Source organism: Fukomys damarensis, unplaced genomic scaffold (assembly GCF_012274545.1).
Source record: "Fukomys damarensis isolate Sample0158 unplaced genomic scaffold, DMR_v1.0_HiC HiC_scaffold_17, whole genome shotgun sequence".
In the NCBI taxonomy this organism is placed as follows: domain Eukaryota; kingdom Metazoa; phylum Chordata; class Mammalia; order Rodentia; family Bathyergidae; genus Fukomys; species Fukomys damarensis.
Genome location: NW_022900929.1, coordinates 33,487,216 through 33,510,196, shown reverse-complemented (window position 1 = coordinate 33,510,196; position 22,981 = coordinate 33,487,216). Strand labels below are relative to the sequence as shown.

Below are 22,981 nucleotides of genomic sequence, written 5' to 3'. Positions count from 1 at the left end.
GTACTGATGATCTGGATTTTGGGAAGATCTGTTGTGATTTCACCCTTTTCATTCCCAATTGCATAGATTTGAGTCTTTTCTTTCCTTTGTTTGATAAGGTTGGCTAAAGGTTGGTCACTTCTGTTTAATCTTTCAAAGAACCAACCCTGCAATTTGTTTTTTGTATTGTTTTCTTAGTCTCTATTGAACTAGTTATTGTTTTTTTGGTTTTTTTTTTTGTACCGGGGATCAAACTTGGGACCTTGCACTTGTGAGGTAGGTGCTGGAACCACTGAGCTAAATCCCGGGTCCTCCATTGAGTTAATTTTTGCTCTGATCTTTATAATTTCCTCCTTTGTAGGAGCTTTGGGCTTGATTTGCTATTCTTTTTCTAGAAGCTTGACATTCATCATTAGGCTATTATTATTTTTTGGTACTGGAGAATGAACTCAGGACCTTTCCCTTGTGAGGCAGGCGGCATACCACTGAGCTAAACCTGGCCCCATTGTTAGGTTATTTGAGCTTGCTGTTTTTCTGATGTGGGAACTCACTACAAGGAATTTCCCTCTTAGAATTGTTTTCATTGTGTCCCATAAGTTCTGGTATATTGTACTGGCATTATCATTTAATTGTAGAAACTAATTTCTCTAATTTCATCTGTGACCCATTGGTTGTTCGGGAGGGTGTTATTTAATTTCCATGTGTTTATGAAGTTCTTGTGTTTTATTTTGCCATAGATTTCCAGTTTCATTGCTCTATGGTCTGATAATATGCATGGGATAATTTCAATTCCTTTGCATTTACTTAATCATGTTCTATGACCTATCATGTGGTCTATTTTGGAGAACATCCCATGTGCAGGTGAGAAGGATGTGTATCCTGATGCTCTGGGATGGAACACCCTGTAGACATCTACTAAGTCCATTTGTTCAAGAGTTTGGTTCAGTTCTAATATGTCATTGTTGATTATTTTTGTCTAGTTGATCAATTTGTGACAGTGGGGTACTGAGGTCCCCCATTACAAATTAGTATTTGATTTTTCATGTCCATTGTTTGTTTTATTTTTATTTTTTGGTACCAGGGATCAAACTCATGCCCTTGGACTTATGAGCCAGGCACTGGAACCATGGAGCTAAATCCCTGGCCCTAACATTTGTTTTATATAGTTGGGTGCACTAGTTTTTGATGCAAAATGATTGTTATCTCTTCCTTTTGAATTGTACCTTTTATAAGGATGTAGTGACTTTGTCTCTCTTAATTAGTCTTTGCTTGAAATCTATTTTGTCTGCAAATAGAATAGCTACCTCTACTTTTTTCTGTGTTCCTGTCACATGGAGTATTGTTTTCCATCCTTTGACTTTCAATGCACCAATTTCTTTTTGAATTAAATGTTTCTTGTATGTAGCAAATTATTGGATCTTGCTTCTTGATCCATTCTGACAGTCTATTTCTCTCGATTGGTGAATTGAGACCATTTATGTTGATGGTTATAACTGGTAAGTATTGACTTATCCTTGTCATTTTATTTACTGTTGTAGGCTCCCTTCTTCTCCCCCTCTGTTTAATTTCTTACCTCGCCTGTTGGATTGAGGTAAAAGTATTTATAATTGATCCCTACGTCATTAACCACTCTAATAAGCCCTTATACTTAGCTCAGTCATTTAGCAGAAGACACATAGGCTGTACAAAGACTTACTCTGGAGGGAAGAGTTCTCAAGTCCTGGGAAACCAACAGGCTAAAAATTACTACAAAGAGAAGTATAGACAGAGAAGGGGTCAAGAAGGGAAGAGGGGAGGGAAACAACAGGTGTGGGATGAAACTGATTGCTCAGGATAGACTGTGAGCCCCAGATTCCAGGCCATGGGAGATAGGAGGGACTCCTGTGAGTTAGGAATAAAAACACACAGCTTCTCAACTGCAGTGTGCTTGTCTGCATAGGCACCACTCTTAGGTTAAAAGCTCCACTTCTCCTACCTCAGAGTCCTATTTCTTTCTCTTGGTCTGGACAAGTGAGATCATTTCTAACCTGTGCCTCTTCACCTGTACTTCTTTCTTCTGTTTTTGATAATAGCCATTTAAACTAAAATGAGGTGCTAACTCATGATTGGTTTGCATTTCTCTGATGCTGAACATTTTTTCATGTGACCATTGGTCATTTGTATATCTGTTTTTGAGAAATAACCTAGTTAGAACTATTGCCTAGTTCTCAGTGGGGTTCTTTTCCTGCCTGAGCCTCCCACCTTGCTGGGAATAGAGGCAACCGCCCCCCCCCATGGTGGTTTTGGTTTCTTATATTTTAGATATTAACCCCTGGTTAGGATGATAGTCTGCAGGTTGTCTCTTCACTGTTCTTTTGTTCTGAAATAGTTTTTTAGTTTAACTTAGTCCCAATTTTTTTGGCAGTGGGGATCAAACTCGGGACCTTGTGCTTGCGAGGCAGGCAGCGGAACCACTGAGCTAAATCCCCTGCCCAATCCCATTTATTTCTCCTGTGCTTTTGGGATCTTATCCAAAGAATTCTTGCCCATTTCAATGTCCTGAAGGATTTCCACCATTTCCCTCCAGTGTAAAGTTTCAGATTTCACATTTAAGTCTTTTTTACAGGGCACTGCTTGTGCTTACGCAGTCTACTGCACCTTAGCACCGGCAAGGCCCACATTTTGATTTTCAATCCACGGGACTTGAGCTTTGTAACTATTGATGGGTAGAGACCTGGTTTCATTCTTCACGTGGATATCCACTGTCTCTCAAACAACTAGAAACACTGTCCCTTGTGCAGTGTGTGTTCTTACCATCTTTGTCCAAAATTAAGTAGCTGGACATGAGTGGTTTATTTCTAGGCTATCTTGTTCCATGTGTCTGTTTTCATACCAGTGCCATGGGGTTTTCAAGTCAGATAGAGTTATATTTTTGGTCAAGATGGTTTTGGCTGAGGCTTTTTTTTGGGGGGGGTAGTTCCACACAAATCTTAGGACTGCATTTTCCTGTTCTGTGGAGAATGTCATTGATATTCTGACAAGGATTGTACCAGATCTGTAGATTTGGGTAATATGGACATTTGAGCAATATTGATTCCCCTGATCCATGAACATAGGGAATCTTTCCGTTTGTGTCTCAATCTTTTTCATCACAATATCATAGTTTTCATTATAGAGATCTTTGGTTTAATTTATTCCTAGCCATTTTATTTTTTGTAGCTATTCTAAATGGGATTGCTATCTTGATTTCTGTTTCAGATAATGAACTATTGGTATATTTAAAAAGCTATTGATTTTATATGCTGCAATTTTGCTTAATTTGTTTCTTAGGTCTAATAGTTGCTTGGTGGCATCTTTAGGGAGTTTTTTTTTTTTTTTTGTACTGGGGATCAAACTCGGGTCCTCATGCTTATGAGGCAGGTGGTGGAACCACTGAGCTAAATCCCCCGCCTTATAATGTTGCTGGGGATTTAGCTTAATGGTGCTGTGCCTACCTTGCAAGCACAAGGTCTCCAGTACCAAACCAAACCAAACCAAACCAAAAAGTGGTCATTAATAGGGGCTGGAGATTTAGCTCAGTGGTGCTGCCACCTGCCTTGCAAATGCAAGGTCCTGAGTTCGATCCTTGGTACCAAAAAAAAAAAAAAGATTATGTCATTGGCAAACAGTGATAACTAGACTTATTATTTTTTTTTAATACAGGGTCTTGCTAAATTGGTAAATTTCCCAGGTTGAACTTAAACTTACCATTCTGCTTCAGTCTTCCAGAATGCTGATCTTTATTAATTTCCTTTTTTTTTTTTTTTTGTAGGGCTCAAACTCAGGCCCTTGCACTTGCAAAGCAGGCAGTGAAACCACTGAGCCAAAGTCCTGGACCTTTTTTCTAATTTCTTCCTTCTAATTTTGAATTTTTTCTTCCTAGTTACTTGAGATACAGAGCTAAATTGCTTTTTTGATTTAAGTATTGACTTGTATAAATTTCTTAGTATTGCTTTTGTTAGATTCCCTAGGTTATTTTGTTTCCATTTTCATTTGTTTCAAGAAACTTTAACCAGCGCATACCTCTTTTTGAAAAGTCTCATTGTATATCCCAGGCTGGCCTTGAACTTGTGACTCTCCTGCCTCAGTTCCCCAAGTGCTTGGATTACAAGAGTATACCACCGCACCCATCTCTAAATTTTATTCTTGATTTATTCCTTAATCCATTGGTTTTTCAAGAATAAATTGTTTAATTTGTACGTATTTGTGCATTTTCTAAAGTTTTTTTTTTTTTTTTTGGTACCGGGGATCCAACTTGGGACCTTGTACTTGCGAGGCAGGTGGTGGCACCACTGAGCTAAATCCCTAGTTCTAAATTTACTTATTTCTCGTTTTTCTTGGGGGGGGGTACTTGGAATGGAATACAGGACCTTGTGCTTGCCAGGCAAGCTCTAGTTTTATTGGTGTGGTCAGGAAAGGTACTCAAGCGGCTTTCAATTAAAAAAAAAAAAACAAAACAAAACTGGAGACTTGCCAGGCATGGTGGTGCATGCCTTGTATCCTAGCACTGAAGAGGCTGAGACAGGAGTTCTGTGAATTTGAGGGCAGCTTGAGCCACAAAGTAAGTTCAAGGCCAGCATGAACTACATAATGAGACCCTGTCTCAAAATACAAAAAAACAATAAAGATTTTGTTGAGATTTCTTTTATGTTTTAGCTTTTTTTTTTTTGGTACCAGGGATTGAACTCAGGCCCTTGTGCTTGTAAGGCAGGCATCATAACCACTGAGCTAAATCCTCAGCCCCCTAGATTTCTTTTATGTTTATGAGCTATCCTGGAGAACACTCCGTGCTGCTGAGCTGAGCAGAATGTGTATTTTTTGGGTTTGGGTAAAATGTTCTGTAGATTTTGGTTGGGTCCATTTGGTCTGGGTGCAATCTAACTGTTTCCTTACTGATTTTCCATATAGCTGATCTGTCCATTGTTGAAAGGAGGATCTTAAAGTCCTTTACTACGATGGCATTAGATTGGTTGCTTCTATTAGGTCTATTAATATCTGCTTTATGTATTTGGGTGCTCCAATATTGGGTACATATATATATTCAGAATTATTAATTCCTCTTGCTGATTTGATCCCTTTATCATTACATTCTCTCTCTCTTCTTGAGAAAAAGGTCACTATGTTGCCCACGCTGGTCTTGGCTTAAGTGACCTTCCTGTCTCAGCCTTCTGAGTAGCTAAAACTATAGGTGTGTGCTGAGGCACCAGAATCTCCTGAGTATTTTTCCTCCTTGGTGCTGCAGGTTGAAACCAGGGCCTCACACGTGGTATGCAAGGGCTACATCCTCACTGCTAACATCTGTTTGCAGAACTCCCTTTAACATCTCTTGTAGAACAGTCCTGGAATATATTCTCTCAATTTGTCTGGGAATGCCTTCTATTTCCGTTTTTTTTTGCATTTAACATTTTTATTTTAGACTGCAAAAACAAAAACAAGCAAACAAATAACCAAAGAACCTGAATAGGCTCATCAAATGCTGTAAAGTCATCTTTCCCAGGAAAGCAGAAGGTAGACCCTACCACAAAGACAAGACAGTTCATGCATGCTGAATTTAGAAGTACACTAAAATAGTATCAGTTTATCATCTGAAAATTCTAGGTCTTATTCATTTCCCTGTGGTAACCAAAACCATGTAAGTTAGGCTTCCTTACAATTAATCATCACCAAAAATATTAATTAGCTAACTATTACCAGATTTGGTCCAATTTTGTTCATCTTCTTAAAACTATGACCTGGGGGGAGCCCCAGCCACCCGCTCTTGGGCAGGGCAGAGAACTGCACCGAATGTGCTCTCCTGAGAGGCCACCCTGTCCCCTGGTGTGGAGGGTGATGCGGCCCCCGCCTGGGAAGACCTCCCTGCTTTGGGCTGCCCGGATGGGCGGTGAACTGCTGAGAGATGCAGCTGCCTTCTCCAGGGGAAGTTGGGTTTCTTCAGCCCTGAGCTCTCGTTTGCTCACTTCATGGGAGTAAGATACAGATGGTAAGAGAGAGGGGCCCTGGGTCATAGCCCGAGTTCCCTTCTCTGCCCTGTACATGGCGAGCCCTCCTGGCTCAGAATCCCTGCGCGGCCTGTTGTCTGCATGCAGCACAGAAGCACCTGCGCTGAAGTCCTCAGTCAGGGAGAGAATGGAAGCGCAGCCTGTTTGTGCTTCATTTTAAATGGCCAGCTTTGATTCGATCCCAGCCTGGTTCTTGTTAAATTCCTCCCTCAGGACAGCGCCTTGCAAGTGTGTCCTGAGACCACTGCCAGCTGTTGGCTTTCCTGCTGATCCACTCACCTCAGCAGGTCCCAGCTGGTGGGGTCAGCTCTCCTGTTTTTGCATCCAGATAGTCAGAGAGGTAGAAGTGTTTATTCAGTATGCAGAGTGGCCTTGACATCTAGGCCTCTATTTCATTTCTAAAGGACAGCTCTGCGGGTAGAGTATTGCTGATAGCAATTTTCTTCCTCCAGAACTGTGAAAATCTCATGCCACCTTTCCTTGATCTATAAGGTTTCTGCTGAAAAGTCTGTGGTCAGGAGGTTGGGACACAATTATGTAGTGTTTCTTCTCTTGCAGCTTTGAGAATTTTCTCTCTCTCTCTCTCTCTCTCTTTTTTTTGGGGGGCAGTACCTGGGATCAAACTCAGGACCTTGTGCTTTTGAGGCAGGCACCACTGAGCTAAATCCCTGGCCCTTTTTCTATCTTTAATTTGAAAGTTGAATTACAATGTATTTTGGGATGGATTTGGCTGAGCTAAATCTGACTGGTGACCTTTGACCTTGTTTTTGATGATAAAATCTACTTAATGTATTAGTATTACACTGCATGAAAATATAAAATACATGCATACATGTTTTCATATACACAGGTTTGGTATATAATTGTAAAACTTTTTTTTATTGGTACTGGGGATTGAACTCAGGACCTTGAGCTTGCAAGGCAGGTGCAGTGCCACTGAGCTAAATATTAGGTAGGCCCTGAAGTGTAAAACTTTTTTACTGAAGGAGTATATGGTCAAAAAGTTTGGAGACCACTTCCCTAAAAACTGTAACTTTAAATCCAAACCCCCAGGGCTGGGGATTTTGCTCAGTGGTGATGCTGCCTCACAAGCACAAGGTGCTGAGTTTGATCCCTGGTACCAAAAAAAAAAAAAAAAAAAAAAAAAAAAAAAAAAAAAAGGAAATGACTCCAAATCCCTAAACATAAGAAGTCTCTTTTCTTTTTAAATATACACATATTAAGATATTTTATTTCAAAAAGCACAAGTACATTGTACAAGTTTTAAATTTACATTTTTGTGACAAAAGATATCAATATATGCATTTTTTTGTATAACTTCATCATGGATGGAATTTGAGTCAGTGGTACAAACATGTTGCAGTCACTAAATATTGACCATCACAGTGAACCAAAATGCATAGTTGTTATGAAATAAGTGACCACTACAAGGTGAACTCACAGCCCATACAACAACATAATAAATTAACTATATAGATAAATATTTCTCTTTACTGAATCATTAAAAGTCTTGCCAGCCCCTCGCCAGAAATTAGAAGAACAGCTTTGGAGCCATTCTTTTGAACCAGTTCCTTCATTTAGACACAAAAGGAGACAAAGTGACGTGGTTGCTTGTCTGTAAGTAAATTTCCTAAGCATAATTAAATAATTTACAATAATGAAGGCAAACCACTAGGACAGCAGAATATCACTGGGAATCCCCGGGGCTGCAGCAACACTGAGACATACACTCATCTATGATGCAGTGATGTCAAACTTGGTATGAAGTGTGTGCTTCATCCAGTGTCCGACAGTCGCTCTGGTAGCTTGATCGCTTAGTTCCAGAACTTATGAAATGAATATAATAAAAGACTAGAAATAAAGTCAGTTTATCCTTGCTAAGGCGGTGGGAGGCCCAACCAATGAGGGTAGAAGGCAGCAGCATCTTCTGCCTATTCTACCCCAGACTTGGCATCTACACAATTGATCCAACAAAATTATATAAGAAACAAAAGTAAAACTTCAAATCTTTTCACCATTCTGGCCAATCTGACAAACTTAATACTAAATTTTTCTGATCCTCACCTGTTAATTGTTCACTCAGGGTGCACTATTTCCTGATGCTTCCTGAATAGTAATTATCAAGTAGAAATCCTGACTATGATTATGACACCAGCTATCAATTCATTACTGCAAAATCTACTTTTCTTTACAGAAGAAATCCTAAAAATCTAGCCTCAAATGTGCATCACTGATCATTTTGAAATACATTTTTGTGTGCTTGTCTTTGTTGAGCAAAAAGAAGACAGGAAAACATTTATACACAGAAGACAGTAGTAGCCACAGGTAGCATTTTTCAAACTGCTCACATTACCTTAGAAAACAGAAGATACAATGGAAGGTTTCAATTTATTTTGTCTAATATTTTGTTTTTAAATTTTTTCGGTCTAATATTTTAGATCATAATTTTTGATATAAAAAGTTAAAGCCAAGAGCCAAGAAGTCTATGCACAGATTTTATAGAGTTTTATTATATACAAACAAGATGGCTCAACCACAGCATGTTGTAACAGGACACAGACTACTGATCACAAGGCTTTTTTGGATCTTTATACTACTTATAAAACCAGAGTTTTTGAAAAGGCTGCATATGGATAATACATCAAAGATCTGTCTTTTACAAAGACAGAAGGTGGCAGAACAGGTTTAAATCTGATTGTTCTAATTTACAGTTGCTATGTTCCACTCATGGGGGTAATTTTATGATCTCATTCTACAGAGCTTACAATAGAATTGCAACAGGTTTCTTTTCTTTCTTTCTTTTCTTTTTTTTTTTTTTTGGTACCGGGGATTGAACTCTGGTCCTTGTGCTTGCGAGGCAGGCAGCAGAACCATTGAGCTAAATCCCTGGCCCTGCAACAGGTTTCTGAGAGTCAAACAGGATGGTACAGTACCACCTTCAAGAGGTAAGGTTATCTCACTGCAGAATTTGCCTTTGGAAAATGTAGAGTAGAATCTCAAACTCAACAAGCTAACTGTCAGAGGTGAGGACCACAGGCTCTTTGTACTATGAGATATGAATAGTGAATACACAATCCTGACTCTTCTCAAGGCCTGAAGTGGCACAGACTCTTATCCACACTGTCAGTGCCTCTATTCTGTTCCTTAAGAGATTCACATTCATTTCTGGCTTACAGTAGCAGGTGGCACATTATGGATATTTACTTAAAGGAGAAATGATGAAGTTTTCTTTTTTGAAATCTCTCAATTGAAGTGTAATGCATGCTTTCTGCAATTCCTCTTTAGCTGCCAGGAAGACCATCATAAGTGCTCAGAATCTTGTCAGTGATCCAATGCTAGCTGAGGTTCACTCAGGAAAAGGAAAACAAAGCAGCAGAAGAATTAACCAACACATGAAAATGTGCACAACTGCTTGGTATGACTTCACTTACCCAGTGTAAAGATTATGAAAGAGAATGACTTTTCTGGAAACATTTCCAGAGTCAGACACTTGGGGTGGGCAAGCATTTCTTTAATGTTCTAGAGCATGAAGTACATTAATCAAGGTCCTTTTATCCCTTGTAGTGCATGTTTGCTGATTGAAAACAATATTCCGATAGTGAATGTGGACAGAGACCAAATCTCCAATATTTCCCCAGCCCTCAGAAAGCTCTCCATAATTTTAAATCAGTCTTTATTACTGTTGTCATTCATGATTGTCTTGAGGCAGAACAGGAGCTCACAATAATTGCCAGTTGAATCCAAATAACATCTGATTAGTTTCCTGGCTCCTAGCAATCTCTTCTATAATGCAGTGCTGTTGCCAGACCAAATGGAGCTTCCGATACCGCTCACGAGATAAATGAAGAGGATTACCCCTCCTTCCACGAAGGGGAAAAAAGAAGCACGTGAGTTTGAATGAACAGTTATGCTGTCACAGTCTAAATCAGTATGTTCTTGGGAAATGTTTGTGGAGCTGGGAAGATCCAGAACAGAGCTTTAAAAGGGCTATCTCTTCACCATTGATCACTAAGAACTTAATGCAGTATATTACTCAGTTAAGAGCAAACATTTATTCCTTGACTGTTGAGAAAACAGGTCAAGTTCACCACAGGCATAATGGGTCCTATAAATGTCCAGTGAAGTTTACAACTTGAAGCAGCATGGTTCTGTTCTGGGTGGTTAGCTGGAATGGGCTCTAATGGCTTTCTGGCCTCAGCTTATCCAGCTCCAATTTATGGTCTTTGAACAGCAGAGGTTAGGTCTGAGGCCTAACACCAAACCCTCTGGTTATATTCTGTCACTTAGAAATATCTGGTTACAATTGTTCTTATGATACAACATGTCGGCTGGTGCTTAGCACATATTTATTTATATTTTGTTTTAGTATAGGGGATAATCTCCCTAGGTTGCCCAGTTTTGCCTGAAACTCCTGGGTTCAAATGATCTTGCTTCACTCTCCTGAACAGCCAGGACTATGGGCACATTGCCATCATGCCTGGGTTAACAAATAATGAAATAAAAAAGTTTTGCTTCAGTTCTAGGGTTGCAGTTCATGGCAAAGTGGAAGAACACATCCAAAATGGCTAAATTTTACCTAATGCCAGTAGTAGAACTGTAAGATCATCATTCCTTGAAGCATTTAAGAATCTCACCTGGCTTAGTTAAATAATTATAATCAATTAATTAACTTAATTTTAATTAATTGATTAAAAAATTCTGGAACAACTCAGATTACCTTCATTCCTTAACCATTTTACCACTCAAGTGTTTTTCTCCCTAAATCTACAGAAAGGTCAAATGCTATCACAATAAAAACAAGTCTATACAATTCAACAGGCCATAAGTCCCACCTTGTGATGTCTATTCATTCTGAGCAATACTGAGAAAGAACAAAGCTGGGTGTGGTGGCCTGTGCCTGTAATCCTAGCACTCTAGGAGGCTAAGGCAGGAGATCTGCCAAGTACAAGTCAAACCTAGGCAATTTAGTTAGGCCCTGTCTCAACATCTAAAAAAATTTTTTTTTTTGGTATCAGAAATCAAACTCAGGACCTTGCACTTGCCAGGCAGGTGAGACGCCATTAAGCTACATGCCCGGCCCAGAAAAATTTTTAAAAAGCGGGTATAGGGATGTAGCTTAATGCAAAGCCCCTGAGTTGAATCCTAGTAGTGACAAATACTAGGGGGAAAAAAGAAGAAAAAAAAAAAAAGAAGAAAAAAGAGAACAAAATTTTAAACTAAAAGAGATAGTTTATTAATGTAAATCTTCATATACCTTTGGAACCACTGGTGAAGTGTCCTTACCTCCTCATCATAAAAAATCAAAAGCAGAAATCAGGGAAGGAAATGTTCAGGATTCTAAGTGTTCTGATGTTCAGAAGCAAAGCAGGTGGATACAGCTGGCCAATAAATGCTTCAAGTATTGAAATGGAAATGAATATACTCTCTGAACAAAAGAGTAGATACAGATTTCTTTCTTTTACAGATCAGCATCATACCTTCTAAGTACTTCTGGAGGAAGGTTGATTAAAAATAATAGAACTAGCCGGGTGTGGTGACCCATGCCTGAATCCCAGCACTCTGGGCGGCTGAGGCAGGAGGATTACTATGAGTTTGAGGCTAGCCTGGGCTACATAGTAAGGTCAAGCCCAGCCTGAACTGCATAGCGAGACCCTGTCTTAAAAACCAACCAACCAAACAAACAAAACAAATGAAAAAAAAGATGCTATCCTTGGCTTTGGAGAAGTATTACCTTCAAATTTTGGAGAAGCAAAGTTACTGAAAAATATGTAAAGGATAACATCACATTATATATATAATTTTTTTTTTTTTTTTGGTACCATGGATTGAACTCAGGATCTCGTGCTTGCGAGGCAGGCCCACATTTAAAATTTTAATTTACTGCTATTCAAATAACTCAATATTTGGCATTAGCTTCTGTGTTTACAAAGAACAGTTACTATACACAGGTGATAATGTGACTAAAAGAACAATATACAAGAGAACCAACTGAAGCCTCCTTTGTTTTGTTTTGTTTTTTTAGACAGGGTCTTGCTGTATAGTAGATTACAGGTGTGTGTCACCACACTCAGCTGAAGCCTTTCTGTTAAAAGAAAAATCTTACTTCAGTCCAGGGTCAGTTTCTCCATATTCATCCAAGTAAGGAGCTGGATAGGCACAGCCTCTGGCTTTACCTTCGACCAGGACCACTTTGCATTCTCTGATTCTAAAGCAGAAAACAATCAAAAGGGAATACTGTTAGGTGCATATATGCCATACTAGGCACTGCATCAGTTAATCCAGAGAAGAGACACAGCCAGGATCTGTTAGGAATTTTAGTATAAAAACAATGTAAATGTAGATGAATAGATTAAGTTGTACTTGTCTAAATAAACAAGAGCAGATATTGCTGTATTTTCCTTGAAGCAACAGAAAAGAAAAGGATCAGCAGATTTAGAGAAAATGACATCAGTAATATTGGCTGAATACACTGAAAGGAGGAGAAGGCTGTTTTAATGGTGGCTGAGGCTATTGTTCCATTTCCTAATGTACGGAATGAGTGTGGGGAGAACAGAAGAAAAGAACTGGGTGTCCTAGTCTAATAACTGCAGGTCAGTCACACCAGGGAAGTATAAAGGCTTTTCAGGTGATAATCCAGCCTCCAATAATGCAGATGGCAGATTCAAAAGAACCACTACATGGTACTGGTGGAACACATCTGTGATCCTACCATTCTAGGAGGCTGAGGCAGAAGAACTGCATAGCCTGGGTAACTTATCAAAACCTTGTTTAAAAAAAAAAAAAAAAAAAAGGCTGGGTATACTGGTGCATGCCTATAATCCCATAATTCAAGAGGCTGACACAGGAGAAACTGCTATGAATACAAGGTCATCCTGGGCTACACAGTGATTTCAAGGCCAGCCTGAACTACATAGTGGGATGCTGCCTCAAAAAAGAAAGAAAGAAAACAAAACAACTTGGGATGCAGCTCAGTCCAAAGGCCCTGATTTGGGCTGGGGATTTAGCTCAATGATGCTACCACCTGCCTCAAAAACACAAGGGTCTGAGTTTGATCCTTGGTACCAAAAAACAAACAAACAAACAAACAAAAAAAAACCCCAAAATATCAAAGTCCCTGGACTCAATCCCCAATACCACAAAAACAAAAAACAATAACAATCAAAAAAGGAACATTGCTAGATCACTTGAAGACATTTAGGACTCTTAGAGTAGAGAAGTGGATAAGTACTACCCAAAGAAATGATAAACAGAAATCATTAAACAGTTGGCATAGATGTGGTTTCTCTAGAAGAAAACAGGTATTTGGGTTGGCCTTCTACATATTTTTCCCCCTTGGTTCAAAAGGTACTTTTGAATAATAATATGTTCCACAATTAGTGAGACTAACTGGGTTTATGCAAATAGAAACTAATTGCAATACATGGGAAGACTAGAAAGAAGAAAACCTATACATCCACTTTGAATTTCATTTCTTTTTCAGGCAATCTATACTTGTTTTTCATTAATGTATGTGACTACTGTTCTACTCTCAATCTTTTCTTGAAAGGCCTAGGGGAAGCTCTGGGTGATGTAGAAATGAAGAAAATAAAAACAGCCAAAGGATAACCTACAGTAACAATTTAGATGTTTTTTTTTTTTTTTGTACTGGGATTGAACTCAGGACCTTGAGCTTGTGAGGCAGGCGTGGTGCCATGAGCTAAATCCTCAGGCTACATGTACTTTTTAAAATATAAGTTTTAGGATTTCAAGTTATCATATCTGAATATACAAAATCTATTTAAGATTTTCTACAACTAATGAAAATGTACAGAACCACACTTTTTTTTTTTTTACTACTTATTCTATAATTCTTCTCAAATGCAATTTCCTCTAAGTAACAGATTTGTACTCTAACTCCTGATCAATCATTTCCTGACATGCTGTCCACCCTAATGGCTTCTAGCATGGATCCCTGTGCTCCTTAGCAAATTTTACATCATTTGTTACTCACTTGAGGAAAATGCAAACTCCCGCTCCACAGTGAAGTGCATGAAAAATACAAGCTCCGACCTCTTCCCCATTCACGATTTCTTGGCAGCAGATGTTCTGAGAACACAGGATGGCCCCACAGAAAAGACAGAGGACAGGATGCTTGCGCTCATCGTCTGCAGACCGTGGACACCTCCAAAAGAAAGGGAACAGCCAATGTGGTAGAAAAACAAAAAATGCACCATATCTATTGTTAACACTTTCACTAGTCACTTTCCAGCATGGTAAGCTCTTATAATAAGGGAACATTTAATATGATTCCTCCTTAATATTTCCTCCAATGAGATTTAAACAGTCTTTTCACTGGGCTGGGGAAGGAGGCCACTGCAGATCACATGCTTGTCTTTAAGTGTGAGACCCAGGGTTCCATCTCCACTACCAAAACAAAACAAAACCAGACTGATTAATCCATAGAAAGGTAATCTGTTATTGAACACATGGTGTCCTGGTAATTCCTACCAAGTCTAGAGATGAAATGCACCTTGATGTTGAGACCTGACCTGCCTGGCTTCACATCCCTCCCCACACTTGTTCAGTAAAGCTCTGACCATGGTGTTGGAAGAATTTAACTCTGTAGGGGTCCAAACCTCTGCTTACAACAAACTACATTTTTGCAGTAAGGGTCCAAACACATCCCTCACCCCATCTCTTTGATGTCTTGAGAACTTTAAGCCTTCGAGCTGATGTACTCTTCCATCTGAATATCTCAGCAAGTCTTAGGGAAAAGAGCTGACAGCCGATTTGCTGAACAAAGGGGTGTTTTGAGATCTGGCCATTTTCCATGTGCTATACCAGAGCCTTGCTGCAGTGTTCTCCAGAGGGGTAATGGGGATTCTTTTCTTATTTTTGGTGGTCCTGGAGATCAAAACCAATGCCTCTGCACTGGGCTATATTCCCACCACCACCACCACCCTTTAAATTTTTTCAGACAGAGTTGCATTAAGTTGCTAAGTTGCTCAGTCTTGGGCTCAAACTTCTGATCCTCTACCTCTGCCTCCCAGAGAGCTGAGAGTATAGGTGGGTGTCACCTGCTTAGTGATCTCTCTCTTTTCTTTTCTTTTTTTTCCTTTCCTTCCCTCCTTCCCTCCCTCCCTTTCTTTCATTTATTCTGGTTTTTGTTTGTTTTTTTTTTTTTATTGGGGATTGAACTCAGGTCCTTGAGCTTGCGAGGCAGGCAGCGTCACCAGAGCTAAATCCTCATTTAGCTCATTTATTGGACCTCATTTATTCATGCTTTGATACAGGGTCTTACTATGTAGCCCAGGCTGGCCTCGAATTCAGTGATCACCCTGCCTCATCATCCCAAGTGCTGAGACTACAGGCATGTGCCACCACACCTGGCTGGAGATCTTTAAAGGAATTTCCAATTCTCTTCCTATCTCTGCAGCATATGGACACAATGAAAAATATCAAGAATACCCAACAAAGGCAGTAAAAAATAAATATAACCAGAGGCTAGATCCAGCTAGGCCTACCTTGGAGGCAGAATAAAGGCATCAAAAATGATCTCCAGTAGGGTATTACAAGTTTCTTGGCAAGATAAAAAATATCATTGTCAGCATAAGAGTGGAGGGTCTCTATACATATGCATTCAACTCCTGTCCCCTGGAGACAAGGGGGCTATTTTCAGTTCTAGCTTTTTGATCACTTCAAGTGAGAAAACTAGATGATAAGATATGAGAAGTAGAATAAATTAAGGCAAACTCATTACTAACCACGTGTGAATTACCTATTAATTACCTTAAAGTGAAGAGCATATGTTAAACATGTGATTTTAGTTTTTTTTTTTTTCTTCAGGCTGACCTTGAACTCACAGTGATATTCCTGCCTCAGCCTCCTAAGTGCTGGGATTACAGGTGTGTGCCACCATACCTTGCAGTTTTAGCTTTTGTAGACAAAGCACCTATCTTCTTTTATATTTAACACAGCATGGCTGAGTCCAAGTCACTAGCCATCCTGCAGAGGAAGGGGGGAGAGAATGCCTGAAGGGACCATCCAACACTAGAGATAGCTCAGCCTTAATGGAGACTTACCATGACAATTAACTACAACAGACAAGAGGATTTATCAATGTGGGGGACAGAAGCCAGGATCTTGCATGAGCTAGGCAAAGGATCAACTGTAGAACTGTATCTCCAGCCCACTTTACACTTAAAACCAATTGCAGTGTCATCATCCAAAAAGGCTTCATGGAAACTGGTGATGACAATGAAACTGGCTTAGAATTCACCTTCATTTTTTTTGGTACTGTGGATCGAACTCGGGTCCTTGTGCTTGCAAGGCAGGTGGCAGAAACATTGAACTAAATCCCCGGCCACCTTCATTCTTTTTTCAAACTAGTCAGTGGTGATATCACCCAACATGTTCCCTGTGATTAAAAACTAATACTTTTCACTGGGGATTTAACTGAGGGGTGCTGCTGCTTACCTCAAAAGCACAAGGTTCTGAGTTTGATCCCCAGTACCAAAAAAACCCAAAATGAATACTTTTCTCAGAAGCACCACACCCACACTCCCACTGACGCCACTAAGAACCAACAACCTAATACCTTATAATGACCAGAAGACAATTCCTATTTCCTGGCTTCTGTGGTAGCTCTCCAGTCACAAGATTAGAATCATTTAATATAGTAGCTGTATGCAATCTTTCAAATTAGCTAATTTTTTTTTCCTGTTTTTGAGACAGTCTTGCTATGTAGTTCAGGCCGGCCTTGAACCCACTACGTAGTATAGGCTGGCTTTGAACTCGTGATGATCCTCCTGCCTCAGCTTCATGAGTGCTGGGATGACAGGCATGCATCAACCATGCACAGCAGGTATACCTTATTTTAAAGACACAATGCACTATGATTTAAATATAAAATATTCACATCCCAATGGCTAAAGTAGATTATGAATATAATTCCTCTATTCAGTAATATCTCATTGGTGGTCATTCACTTATGCTATTCAAAATAACTTTTAAAAAATTGTTTTTTAAGTCAGTCTTGCTAAGTAGTTCAGGCTGGTCTTGAACTATGTAGCCCAGGATGGCTTCAAAATCATGCTGAACCTCCTGCCTCAAGTCTCCTGAGAAGTGGGATTACAGGTCAGCAATTTACACATATAACAAGGTAAGTGTAATAAAATGAGAACAGCATTTTTAATTTTATAGGAAATATTTTATCATATAATTCTATTTAAACTTATGCTCTTTTGTAAAAATAATAGGTAACTCACACATGGTGCAAATGTAATGAGTGTATTTTATTTCACTTCTCATCAGTCTTTTTTTGTTTTTTCATCAGTCTTTTTTATAATCTTTTTTCACCTGAAATGATCAGTGAGGAGGGAGAGGGAGAAAAAAAACTTGGAGAACATTTTCAGCAGTAGCATTAGAGATGTTCTGACTGAGGAAGGAGGGAAGCACGGTGCTGAAAAATCATATAAGGTTCTTCTCTCCAGGATCTAGGCTTGAACTAGAGTTCAACACTATTGTCTGCTTTGGTGTGATGGGCTTTAAGACTTTATTCTTGTGAAGAGTTGTACCACAGAAGATAATGGGAAAAGTATGTCCAGGCAGTGCTTCCTCTTATAAACCAACTACTGAGCTGAGAGAATATCGAAAGCAACTACTTTGGAACTCAAAGCTAGATGAATACTTGCAGCATTTGAGAGAGTACTCGATAAAGGAAAAGGCTGGTACATTTTGACATTTTGTGTAGCAGTTACCACCCCCTACCTCCCAGACCCATGACAGAAAGCTGTGGGGATGGCAGCTTGCTTTTCTAATGTAGTTTGCTTGCATCAAGGTTGATAAAGGGACATTGTTCTTCAAAGAGTGGGAATGTGCGGTTCGATTTATCTAGCAGTTCACTCAGGCTGGCAAGGATTTGAAGATAGAGGTCTTATATACTGGTGGAAATATAAAATACTGTAGTCATTGTGGAAAATAGTTTGGGAGTTCCTCCAAAACCCAAACATGGAACTACCATATGATCTAGTAAATGCAACTCAACTTGTACGTATATGCCACCCCAAAAAAATGAAAACATATGTCCATAAACTTTCCAAAAATGCTCACACTAACATTATTCATAATAGTCAAAAGGAGGAAACAATCCCATCATAAATATATGATGAATGCCCATTGATGGATAGAGGAATAAGCAAACTGTGATATACACATACAATGGAATATTACTTAGCCAAAAAAGGAACAAATCACTGATGCATGCTACAACTTGGAAAAGCATGACAACATGCTGTGTAGAAGAAACCAGATGCAAAAAAGCATATACTGTATGATCTCTTTTGTATGACAGGTCCACAACAGGTAAATGCACAGAGACAGAAAAACAATTGTTGGTTACCAGCAGTAAGGGGAATCATAATAGTTAACCATTTGTGTCAGTTTCAGTAAGAAATGCCTGACTAAACTGGCTCAGCATTGTTCTTGGTGTGGAAGACCCACCCTAGGGAGGATTATTGCCAGAATGGTATAAAAAGGAAATGAAAGTGGCACCACACCTGTCTCACAAGTATAAGGTCCTGTACAAAAAAAAAAAGAAGGAAAGCTGTTTCTTTGGAGGAGCTCCACTCTATGCTTCACCTTGGATGTCATCTCCTGGCTACCAGCACAGACCCTTGTTTTCCATCGCAGACCTTCAGGCCTCCAGATATGGACTCACATGGGACACTACAGTGGCTCCAGGCCTTCAACTGGATCCTTCAGATCTGCAGTGTGCAGACAGATCTTTTGCATACTCCCACACCTGACTCTGTGGACTGCCACTGTAAGCTAATAGTGCAAATTCTTCTATATCTGTATATCTTGCATTAGACCTCTTTTCTAGTAAGGAATGGAAAGTGATTAATGTGGGTACAAAGTATCTTGGACAATGAAAAAGCTAAAAAAATTAAAAGAAATAGTAGCTGTATAACATTGTGAATATATTAAAAGCCACCAAGTGTCAGGGATTTAGCTCAGTGGTTCTGGCGCCTGCCTCACAAGTGCAAGGTCCGGAGTTCAATCCCTGGTACCCACACACACAAAAAAAACCCACAAACAAACAAACAAAAAAAACAACAAAAAAAACCCTGTAAAAAAAAAGGCCACCAAATTGTAAATTTCACCTCAATTTTTTTTCATCTCAATTTTTAAAAAAGACTGATGAGCTGGCTGTAGCGGTACACATCTATAATCAAAGCACTCTGGGAGGCTGAGGCAGGAGCATCACAATATTGAGCTTAGGTAGGGCAATTTAGTGAATTAATGAGAACCTGTCTCAAAACAAAAAATAAAATAGGGCCAGAGATGTAGCTAAATGCAAAGGCCCTGGCTTCTGTTCCCTGTACTGGGGGTTAAAAAGATTTCTGATCACTGTTAAGAGAGGGTCACTTTTAGAAAAGTAAGTCTGTTTGTGATACTATAGACCAAGTGCAAGCTCAGGAAAGTTTAAAATACACACACACACACACACACACACACACACACACAGTCTTACCTGAAATGAGAAGCCTGATTCAGGAGGCAACTGTAGTCATCAGGAAGCTCTATCAAACTATTTCTTTTTCTAGGATATCTAGACATGGGATTTAAAAGATAATTTTGAGTAAATAACCACAAGGTGATGGAAGAGTATCTTAAAAATCACAACAGTGGGTTGTGGCTCAGTAGTAGAGTGCTTGCCTAGCAGGTGTGAGGTCCCAGGTTTGACCAAACAACCCCAAAACAACAAGCCCAAAGTAATTGGGGGGGGGATTCAGAATTATAATCCAAAGAAAATCCCACTGTTGAGTAGATTAAATTCAAACTTTCATCTCAGAATTCCAAATCTTTCATCAGCTGGCTTCCTTCCCAAACTCAAGCCCCACTATTTTCCAAGACTAAATTCTAGCTAGATTTCTAAACTGTCTAAGAAGATAGCATAATAGTTAAGAACATAGCCTTTGAAATCGGACAGACCTAATTACAAATCCTAAAATCTGACATTTGACAAGTCTCTGAACGTAAGCCTGTAAATCAGATACATATTTCTACAATCATGAGCACAGTCAATTTAGTAACAAGAAAAAAATGAAGAGTTAATGTTAAATGAACTCATCATTTAAATATAAATACTAATGTGCACTGAAATTTTATTTTGTTATTTATTCTCAGCACACTAGAGATAATAAAAGAGCTGCATGCAAGGAATTATCTCCTTAAAACACCAATCAACTTACATTCTATAATCCTTTCTATATTCAGTTAAAAATGATCTCCTATAAGATTAAGTCTGCCTCTTATGAATCTCTTCTTTAGGGCTGGGGATTTAGCTCAGTTGTGCTGCCACCTGCCTCACAAGCGCAAGGTCCCCTGTTTGATCCCCAGTGCCCCTGCAAAAGAATCTTTTCTTTAAATTTCGATGCCATTAATGACACATTCCATGCATCATTATACTTTAGGCCATATCTTGAGTTTTATATTCATAAGTAGGTTGTAAATTACTCATAACCAAACAATGCAGTTATATTACCTCTTTTTAAATCTCTCAGAGCACTTAATACCATGCTGGGGACAGATGTCTAAATGGCACAAAATAATATGAAACAAAAGAAAAATTGTGTGAGATTACCAGTGAAAAATATGAATTCATATAGTAACCTTTTTCTTTGTACTCCCGATTTTCTTTAGTAATGTGAATACTGCTGTATAGCATACATCTCTGCCCAGTACTAGTGGGCTATAAGTGGCAATGCTTCTTGCTTCCCATAATTTGACTATATTTTTATTATTACAAGTCAGACAAAAGCCCTGTGTGACTGTAATGGGCCTGTCAGATGGCGGACTGGGCAGGTATAGCTCCTCCTCCAATGGCTGCCACGGAGACCAAACACCTGGTCTGTGAAGTGGCAGGGCTCTGCTGAGTTACATGCAGCTGAGGTCAGTGTGACCCCAGTTAAAATCCTCTCCCCTGAATTATGGCTTCTCACTGACCTGATGTGCTGCTGGCTAATTGTACCTGGTTCCAGTATTTGTTTGCTCCCTCCAAGCAAGATAAGCAGAGCCTCCTCTCTTATAGCCCTGCCTGGTGCCATCAAGCCAGATGTTTGGCTCTGTATTACTAGATCTTCAAATCTACTCTGCTCACTTTCTTCCCTCACAGGTCATCAATAAATATTGGATTCCTTGGGGGCCTTTGTCTTTGTTGCCCAGAGCAGCACAGATCAGCCCCAAGACCCAGCTTTCTCTCTAAGTCTTGTATTCTGTCTTAATTTTTATTAGCTCTATGGCCTCACAGGAGACCAGAACTCACTGCAGGAGTCTTTGGTAATGTCCCCATTCCTGTTCTCTATACTGCTGCCTCTGAGCACAGGAGCTAATCTATTATCATTAAAGTAGTGGTATGGGCAAAAGCAGTACATGCACATTTAGAATAGTATAAGAGTGCAAGGGGTGAGAGATCAGAAAAGAAGAAGGCAAATGTATACTATCACATAAATTTGCTTCATCCACATAATAATGGTAATAGTGTTGGTATTTAAAGTTGGGAAAAGAAAAATAAAGCTGGGGACCAATTTCTCTACCTATTTATTGAAACAAACCAATTCAAATAAAAACACTGTACATACTACAAGCCAGGCCCCAGAAGGAATACAAAGATAAACAGACAACAGCTTTGATCCTTGCTCACTGTTTAGTGATTTAGGGTATGGCTGGTATACATGGGCACATGCATAGGAATGAGGGTATGTAAGGACAGGCTTCATGAAGAAGATATTTGAGGAGTGGTAGATTCTGACAGAGCCAAACAATGAAGATAAGAGGATGAAGAAAAGCGTTGGGGCTAGTTTCTAAGCATATGGATAGGAAGACAAGGGAATAAGGGGATTATTCTATCTTTATTCTCTAACTTAAGGGTGGAAAATAGATACTCCAAGAAAAATCAAATGTAGAAAGAATCCAATTTATGGCAAAGACTTAAGAGCAATGTAGGAAACAATGTACTGTACTGAGACTGAAGAAGGCAGACTAGAAAGTACACTCAACCAACCAACTACTTAAGGAAACCTGTGGAGGGGATAGTGTCGGGGCCCAGTCATGGCCCACTGGAGTTTGACATTTGGAAAATAACTTCTTCTTGTATAATTAAGGCATCAACATTTGCTACTCTTCAAGGAAACTGTCTGTTAAGCTGGTTTTGACTCTTTGACCCTGACATAACAGGAAGCTCGTTAGCCAAAGATCTGATGTTATCAGTAAGAGTCAGGAAATCCGGTCTTTGAAAAACAATGACTTGGTGTTTTTGGTTGTTGTGTGCCCTTAAAAGCTTCCTGTTGCTGTGAACCTATAAAAGGAGCTCTTTCTGTGAAATAAATCAGACTTCTCTTCGTCTCCACTCAGGCTTGAGTGTTCTTTCCTTTCTCAATCCTCACTCCCCGACTCAGGCATGTTCGTGTTGTGACGGCTGGACCGCCACAAGTGGCGCCCGAACAGGGACCTGAAGAACAGGTACTTGAAGAACAGGGACCTGAGTATCGAGGGATTCAGTGAAGGACACCGCTGGATAAAGAATAAAAGGAGATCTCGACAAAAAGAAAAAAGAGGACCTTCAAAAGGAAGGCAAAAAGAGGAGCGGTGAGTTTTCTTGTAAATATTAAAAATGGGAGCAGGCAAGAGTTGCATGCTTTTTGTATATGTGCTTAAAGATTTATTGTGTGTCAGTGGTGCTAGAGTAGGGCACCAGCAATTGTGTAATTTATTAGAATTTGTAGAAATAGTTCGTCCTTGGTTTCCTTTTCTTTGCTTCAGTGTCTTTCTTTTCCTGCTAATGTCTGAATTGGTAATTTGTGATCCGGATCATTTTGGAGGCAGGGAGGGAGGTCCAGGCAGACGTGCTAGTGGACTCCCCGCAGCAGGGGCCGGAGAGGTCCTTTGCCCTTCTGGTAGGAACTTTGTCTCTGTGTTTATGGGGAGGGAGGTTGATTTTTTTC

The 22,981-nt window shown here is 39.5% G+C and overlaps 1 protein-coding gene across 3 annotated transcripts in view; it reads right to left on the bottom strand.

Annotated features, from left to right (window-relative positions):
• Positions 1-8,850: 8,850 nt before the first annotated feature.
• The window catches only part of Ubr1 (ubiquitin protein ligase E3 component n-recognin 1), a 186,562-nt gene continuing 172,431 nt past the window's right edge, over positions 8,851-22,981 (bottom strand). For all 3 annotated transcript variants that reach the window (XM_010624811.3, XM_010624806.3, XM_010624808.3), the window contains 4 exons: positions 19,510-19,587; positions 13,987-14,157; positions 12,100-12,201; positions 8,851-9,856 (listed from right to left, as the gene is read on the bottom strand). In XM_010624811.3, the coding sequence (XP_010623113.1) occupies positions 9,715-9,856; positions 12,100-12,201; positions 13,987-14,157; positions 19,510-19,587 (493 nt within the window). In that variant the 3' untranslated portion in view covers positions 8,851-9,714. The remainder of the gene's footprint in view (positions 9,857-12,099; positions 12,202-13,986; positions 14,158-19,509; positions 19,588-22,981) is intronic.